The sequence below is a fragment of the Bison bison genome, unplaced genomic scaffold, assembly GCF_000754665.1.
Source record: "Bison bison bison isolate TAMUID 2011002044 unplaced genomic scaffold, Bison_UMD1.0 scf7180017864472, whole genome shotgun sequence".
Taxonomy (NCBI): Eukaryota; Metazoa; Chordata; class Mammalia; order Artiodactyla; family Bovidae; genus Bison; species Bison bison.
In genome coordinates, this window is record NW_011495033.1 from 8,568,672 (window position 1) to 8,576,768 (window position 8,097).

Here is an 8,097-nt window from a genome sequence, read left to right on the forward strand (position 1 = left end):
AGCCATTTCTGCTCAAGGCACCCTCCCCACCCATCCCTTTTTCTCAGTCCCTGGCTGCTGCCTGGGGCGGGGGCAGGGGGGTGCTCCCAGCCAAATTTATCAGACCGGAGTCCTCCCCTCCTTCCCACACCTTTAAGAATCCAGACTCTCCTTCCTTCTCCATATCCCTGCAAAGCCCATCTGCATAAAGCCATCCCCAGGCCCTGCCTTTAAAAGTCTTCATCTTTTCTCTTCTCCCTAAACGGCCCCTAAATGATTTCTGTAAATTGCTCTAAGTAGCTCAAAAAAAAAAAAAGAAATAATAATAACTCAGCCACTGGCTGCCTGACCGGAATGTTGATGGCTCCCCTCCTGCCTGGCCGCAGCTCCCAGCACCTTGCTGCCAGGCACCCAGATGCATGCTCCTCCGCTCCAAACCCAGGAAGGGGTGCATGGCCTCTGAGCCCTAGCCTCGCCTCCTCCCTCAGGCAGGAGGCTGCCCACGTGTGTCTCTCATTAGACGGGGAGCTCCCCCCAGGCAGCAGCATCTTTTGCTTCCTTTCCCTCACCCCCACCAGACTGCAGACTCTCCCAGGAGACAGCTGGGTTCCATCATCACTCTGGGGCACCTCCAGAGAATGCTGTGCCTCTCTCATCAGACTAGGGGCTTCCCCAGGAGAGACTGTGCATGCCAGGGGATTCTCTCTGGGCAGGGCTGCGGGGGGCATTCAGCAGCCCCTCTGAGTCTAACTTTCCTGGTTCTGCAACCTGCTCCCTAACAGGGCCTCATTTCTTTCATCCTGGATTAGAAATCTAGGTCTTGCTTCCTAGACTGAGATCTGCTTTGTTTATTCCTTCCTTCCTTCATTCTACAATGCTTTCTTTAATACTTGCTGTGTTCCAAATGCTGATCAGGCATATGTCCTTCTGTAGATGTGGCCCCTTTGAGGTGCTCCTGTGACCAAAGCCCCAGACATGACCTGGTTCTCCATGGAGTAGGGCATCCAGCCAAAGGGCCCCATGGACATGAGTCCAGCCTCAGCCCCTGGTCACCACCCCTGACGTCCTGGCCTCTTTCCAGGGTGGACCAGAGAGGGGTCCCTCTTGGAGGGCAGAGGGCAGAGGCCAGAGGTGGGAGGTAGGTGCTTCCTACAAGACCCCAGCCTGGCTCACCCTTCCATCCGATCCCCATCTCACTTCCTGCCCCTGGAGTGCCACCATCTCCTGGCCACTAGGGAGTGAGATCAGGGCCAGCAGACCTTGATCCAAGCAGCCTAACCTCTAAAATGGTGGTGGTGTGTGGACATGAGCAAGTCCCTTCCACTTTCTGGGTCTGTTTCCTTTTCTGAGATGTGATAGGATGGCACTCAATCATTGATTTTCTTTTTTTTTTTAACCGGAAAAATGCATAGTACATATAACATATAATACATTATACTATACAACATATTGGGCTTCCCAGGTGGCTCAGCAGTAAAGAATCCACCTGCAATGCAGGAGACTCAGGTTCGATCCCTGGATCGGGAAGATCCCCTGGAGGAGGGCATAGCAACCCACTTCAGTATTCTTGCCTGGAAAATCCCATGGACAGAGAAGCCTGGAGGGCTGCAGTCCACAGGATCACAAAGGGTTGTTGAACACGACTGAAGCGACTTAGCACAGCATGCACCTATTATGTAGAGTACAGGTGGTATATAATGTAGATCAGAGCAGAGCCGCTGGTTGGATGGAGAGCAGCAGTGTCTCCCTGTTATCTGTCCCATGCTGTCACCCGGTGGCAGCCCTGGAGACCCGAGGTGAGCCTATCTGTAACCTGTCCCTGGGGCCCTGATGCTCTGCCATTGAAGGAATCTGGATGGTGGTGCTTGATGGGCGGAGGTCCCTTCACTTTGGCCACCGATTCTTTAGGACCCTACTCAGTTTGAGGGGCAGGGAGCCTGTAAGAAGAATCGGCTCTTGCCTGGGCACCCAGCACCCACTAGGACCGTTGAATGAGTCCAGCAACCAGTTAGAAATGCAGGCGTGAGAGTTGCTCAGCAAGGGGCAGGGGGCCCCAGCCCAGGACAGCCCCGCCCACCCCAAAAGAAGGCAGGACTGTTCCAGATTCACGAAACCCCATTTGTCATCCCCCCTGCACCCTCCTTGATGTGCAGAAGGAGGAAGGGGGGGAAATAAACACAGATACAGCCCTCCACTCCCTCTCTGATTTAATTGGAACCCAATTAAGTAATTGTTACAAATGTGAAATCACCTTCCAGCCACCTGAGGATGGAAGCCCATGCTCAGCGTGAGCCTGTGGGACCCAGGCTGGGACCCGGCCCTGGCCCAGCAATTGAGGGTTTCCACGGGGTGACCTACAGAACTCCTGACCACCCCACCCCGTGGGAAGAGCTTCAGAGCAATCCAGTCCAGCCCCTGCTGCTGGAGCACAGCCTTGGGCCCCCAGCCTCTGGTAACCACACTGAAACACACGGCATTGACCGAAGTGTGGACCTGCCATCCCAGGTCCCAGCAGATGGAAATAGTGTCATCGTGGAGGCACAGACCTGAGTCCCAAGGAGAAACAGAGAGGTGGAGGGGAGTAGGGAGAGAGGGCAGGGATGAGTTTTGGTCATCTGTGGATGCAGGGGTACGGAAGGGAAAGCTTCTGTGAAAAATAGAACAACCCAAGCAGTGATTCTCAGGGTTGCCTACACAGTCAGGTGTTGCTTTTTACTGGAGTATAGTTGCTTGGGCTTACTCTGGTGGCTCAGAGGGCAAAGAATCCTCCTGCAATGCAGGAGACCGGATTTGATCCCTGGGTCAGGAAGACCTCCTGGAGAAGGGAATGGCAACCCACTCCAATATTCTTGCCTGGAGAATTCCATGGACGGAGGAGCCAAGGAGCCTGGCGGGCTACAGTCAAAAAGCGTCGCAAAGAGTCAGACACAACTAAGCAACTAACACTTTCACTTTTTCATAGTTGCTTTATAAAGTTGTGTTAGTTTCCACTGTACAACAAAGTGAATCAGCTACGTGTATACATATTCCCCTCCCTCTGGGCTTCCCTCACATACCCCCATCCCCACTCTGTGTCATCCCAGAGCACTGAGCTGAGCTCCCTGTGCTCCACAGTGGCTTCCCACTAGCTATCCATTTTACACACGGTAGCGTATATATGTCAAGCCTAATCTCCCAGTTTATCCCCCACTCTCCTTCCCCCAACGTGTCCACACTCTGGTCCTGCCCTGGAACTAGGTTCCTCCGTATACTGCTGTTCTAGATTCCACACACATGTGTCAATATACGATATTTGATTTTCTCTTTCTAATAAATGCATGTGCCTTGGATCCCAGCCCCAGAGATTCTGGATTCACTAGTCTGGGGTGCAGTCTGGTCTCCCAGGTGATTCTAAAGGGAAGCCATGATTGAGGCTCACTACTAGAGCTGAACAAGTGTAGGGGCAGAGGGTATACGGACTTCCCTTCCACTTGGTTTTGCTGTGAACTTAAAACTGGTCTAAAAACTAAAGCCTAGGGACTTCCCAGGTGGTCCAGTGGCTAAGACTCTGCACTCCCAATGCAGGGGGCCCGGGTTTGTTCCCTCGTCAGGGAACTAGATCCCACATGTCTCAACTAAAGGTCCCATGCCGCAACGAAGATCAAAGAACCTGAGTGCCAAAACTAAGACCCAGCATAGCCTAATTAATTAATTTTAAAAAAAATCCTAAAGTCTGTTTCAAAAAAAAGCTCTGTATTAGCAAGTTATTCAGGGTTTTTTTTTCTCCCTAAATATGAGACTTTGAGAACTGTTCCAAAGGACATGAACTTGGGCAAACTCCGGGAGCTGGTAAAGAACAGGGAAGCCTGGCGTGCTGCAGTTCATGGGGTCGCAAATTGCCAGGCATGACTTGGCAACTGAACAACAGCAACAACGAGAGCAAGACTCTCTAAATGTGGTAGAGGGGGTGGAAATAGTAGGAGTCCCCTCTCAGGACCCACCAGAAATTCTGGATTAATTTGGCTGGGGAGGAGCTTGGGAACCTGCATTTCATAAAGCTCCCTGAAACTGGGATGATCCTAGAGGGGCCATCCCAGTGCTGGGGGTTCCATTGGGGAGGGGAGACTAGGAAGCCCCAGAGGAGAGGGGCCCTGGGAAGGAGGAGGCATGTGGAAAAGGTGTTGATGATTGGACTTGTCCTATTTTTAAATGATTTGCAGGGAAGCTTCTTTCTCTCTCCTTCCCTTTCTCTCCCTCACTTAGTCCTCTGTCCCAGCGTAGAACCACTGTTCAGTCTCATGATAACCCATAGTAGATGCTCCATAAATATTTATGGGATGGATGATAAGTAACAGCTTTTTGGTGGGCTGCCCTGGGAGGTAGCTGCTATTGATAATATTATCTCTATAGAGAAAAGGGTGGAATTGTGTTTCCAAGTTCTAACAGCCAATTTTCAAGTGGCCCATGGACAAGTTGGAGAGAGGGGGAGAAAGAGAATGTTCTGGCCTCATTGAGCCAAGCATGGACTCCACCCTTGGGGGTCTGTGCTTTGTAATACCGGCACCCAGATTGAACCCAACAGTGTTTATGGAGATGAAGAGAGGAATATGGTCGGAGGGAGGTGGGCCTGAATGATGGCTGGGGAGAGAAGCATGAGGGAAGAGCCAGGGAAGGGTTGGTCCTTAAGGGAAGGCAGACCTGTGGAAGGGAGGGGCAGGGGCTAGAGTAGGGGCCCAGGAAGGATCTGTGGAGTGCACAGAGTGTCGGGGTACTTGCCACACAGCCTCTGTCAGCGATGCAAGGACAGTCCTGGCAGATCAGAGATTCCCAGCAAGAGAAAGACAGGTGCAGCTGGAGAGGGGCAGCTATGAGCTGGAGGCCCTGAGGTCTCAAGACCAGTGACCCGGTCACAGGACCAGCTGAGCCCAGGCCCAGTTCCCAGTGGGTGCTGCGGGAAGGGAAGGGAAGGGAGGAGGGACAGTCCCCACCAAGCAGCAGGTAGACACCAGGAGGGGGTTGGGGGAGGGGGGAAGAGTGTCCTGCCAGCCTTGTCTTGGTGTGGGACTTCGGCAGTAACAGCCAAAAGTGATTCTGGTGACAGTGTCACCAGAGGCCAAGGAGGGCTCCAGCTAGAAACCTTCTAAGGGTTTGCAGGAGACTCCAGTTTGATCATCGCCCCAGCATCACCCCAGCCGTCATGGTGGAAAGTGGAAAGAGAGAAGCAAAGCCTGTCAAGAGGCCTGGGCCACCTGCCTGTCAGTGAGCCTCCGTAGGGAGCATGCGTTGGGCAGCATGTCAGAGAAGGCGCGCTGGTCAGCCAGCCCCAGCGGAGCCCTCTTGCTCCAAGGGGTGGCCGTGGAACTCAGAATGAGGGGCTTCGGAAGAAGCCCCAGCTCCTGGGGCTGCCCCGTCTCAGGTCAGGCTGTCTCTCCTGAAGCCAGGCTCCACACTGCAGGGCGCGCCGACCCCTGGCCACTAAGGCTGTCTTTGTCCTCAAAGTCGCAGCCCTACTTCCTGCTGACAGAGGACACTCCAGAGAGGCGGCTTTCATTAGGGGAGATGACCCTAATGGCCTTGGGGGAGGGGGCCGGCCCTGACCACACAGGGTGACAATGATTAAATGTACCGGCAGCTGGGCCATCGGGGCGTCCCTGCTGCTAATTTGGGTCAATTAAGCCAATTTGTCTTTGTCGACTTGAAGTCCCTCCTCTGTAATGGCTCTGTCCCCTCTGGGGCCTCCGAGGAGGAAAGGAGGGAACGAGGGGGCAGTGCCCTGGCTACAGGGCTGCCTCTCTCCCCCTTCCTGTCCCAAAGCCCTAGGTTCAGGGACATTTCTGAACCTGTGACCCCTCCCATGACACTGCCCAGGAGACTCCACAGCTCTCCTCCCTGCAACCACCCTATAAGGCAGGTCAGGCAGGGTTAATCCTCCTCAGGCAGATGAGCAATTGAGGGTCCTCCGGGGAGGAAGTGTCTCTAGGTTAGGGGACGAGAAAGGATCTGAACCCAGCACTCTGTGCCCTGGGCCAGTCCTCCTCTCCCTGCGTCATTTGGGCCCCGTGATCACCTCCAGGTGCTCTGTCTGTGGGCCCCCAGAGGGGTTCCCAGGAACGCAGTTTGGGAACCACTGGCTGGGAAGTGAAGTGCTCCCTCTCTATGTCCATTCCCAACAGGTGTGAGCAGGGGTGACACGTGTCACCTCGGGACACCGGCAGGGATGAAGAAGATCCAGAGCTTTCCAGTGTCCTCTTCAGGAGGCTGAGTTCAAGTTTCAGCCCCATGGAACCAGTTAGAACCTAACTCTCATTGCAGAGGGACAGCATGACCCAGGAAGTGGTTCCTGAGGAGGTCATCTGGGGAAGAGAGTCTGGGAACCATGCACCAGCAGGGCCAGCGTACACTATGGAATTAGCTAAGCTGCCCTTTCAGACCCTGCCAGTTGGCTGCCTTTAACCCATCTTGCGACCAGAATCATGTACATCAAGGGCAGAAGGTGGGGAAGCAGGTCTAAGCGGGATGGAAGTTATCCGACTGTCCGCAGAGAGAAAAGAACCACCTCTCAGGAGATGTTCCTGGAAATGCTGGTGCAAAACACCAGCAGCAGCTACAGGAGGCAGAGTGGGAGTACTGTCTCCCAGGGAGGGGGGTCCTTCTGCAAGATATGTCCCCCTGGCCGAGGCCTGGCTTGCATGTGATGGAGATGGACCGGATGGTCTGTGCAGGGCCCAGAAATAGTTTCCGAGGGTTAATTTCTTAGATTAGTTCATCTCTGTGGCTGCATCTTGGCTGATAGTGGGATGGGGGAGGGTCAGGGTGCAGGATGGTGACAAATGGAGGAGACCGTTCCCTCCTGTTTATTGTCTCCTGGTTTATTCCCTTTGAGGATAAGCCAGTGCTGCATCTCAAACGTGTGTGAACTCAGAGTCCCCAGCCGATGGGTACAGGGGCCACCACGGAAAGAGGCTGCAGGGTGACAGACCACTCAGAGCCCGAGGGCAGAGGTCATCAGGGCTGGATGGGTTTTCAGGGAACCCCCTCCTATTATTACTGGTGGGGAGACTGAGGCCCAGGGGTACACAGCCTGTCTGAGGTCACACCATACAGAGGTGCTCCCTGGAGGCCAGCTGATGACCCCAAGGCTCAGCCAAGTGTTGCTCTCTTGATCATATTTCATAAGCCTCCACGCCATGCCACAATGGACTGGTTTCAAATTGAGAAAGGAGTATGTCAAGGCTGTATATTGTCACCCTGCTTATTTAACTTAAATGCAGAGTAAGTACATCATGTGAAATGTTGGGCTGGATGAAACACAAACTGGAATCCAGATTGTCGGGAGAAATATCGATAATCTCAGACATGCAGATGACCCCACCCTTATGGCAGAAAGTGAAGAGGAACTAAAGAGCCTCTTAATAAAAGTGAAAGAGGAGAGTGAAAAAGCTGGCTTAAAACTCAACATTCAGAAAACTAAGATCATGGCATCTGGTCCCATCACTTCATGGCAAATAGATGGAGAAACAATGAAAACAGTGACAGACTTTATTTTGGGGGGCTCCAAAATCACTGCATATGGTGACTGTAATCATGAAGTTAAAAAACACTTGCTCCTTGGAAGAAAAGCTATGACCAACATAGACAGCAGATTAAAAAACAGAAACATTACTTTGTCAACAAAGGTCCATCTAGTCAAGGCTATGGTTTTTCCAGTAGTCATGTCTGGATGTGAGAGTTGGACTATAAAGAAAGCTGAGTGCTGAAGAACTGATGCTTTTGAACTGTGGTGTTAGAGAAGACTCTCGAGAGTCCCTTGGACTGCAAGGAGATCAAACCAGTCAATCCTAAAGGAAATCAGTCCTGAATATTCACTGGAAGGACTGATGCTGAAGCTGAAGCTCCAATACTTTGGCCACCCGATGCGAAGAGCTGACTCATTAGAAAACACCCTGAGGCTGTTTTCCTTCCTCCAGGATCTTAGGGACTGAATTCCAGGATGTGGCAGTGAAAGCTGAGAATGTTAACCACTAGGCCATCAGGGAACTCAAGAGCGCTTCTTTTCAAATTGAAAAGCTGACTAGGTCACCACTTCCCTTCCACCTTTAATAGCTCCCATCTCCCGTCGCGTGTGTAGGATGGCTCCTC

General features: G+C 52.7%; 2 protein-coding genes across 2 annotated transcripts in view; one reads left to right on the top strand and one right to left on the bottom strand.

Moving 5' to 3' along the window:
* The window catches only part of LOC105004177, a 35,538-nt gene extending 32,497 nt beyond the window's left edge, over positions 1–3,041 (bottom strand). The window contains 2 exon segments of the mRNA XM_010861706.1: positions 2,358–2,525; positions 3,032–3,041. Of these exon segments, the coding sequence (XP_010860008.1) occupies positions 2,358–2,525; positions 3,032–3,041 (178 nt within the window).
* A 2,209-nt stretch (positions 3,042–5,250) lies between these two features.
* The window catches only part of TMEM132E (transmembrane protein 132E), a 38,368-nt gene continuing 35,521 nt past the window's right edge, over positions 5,251–8,097 (top strand). Inside the window, exon 1 of the mRNA XM_010861707.1 lies at positions 5,251–5,374. Within this exon, the coding sequence (XP_010860009.1) occupies positions 5,251–5,374 (124 nt within the window). The remainder of the gene's footprint in view (positions 5,375–8,097) is intronic.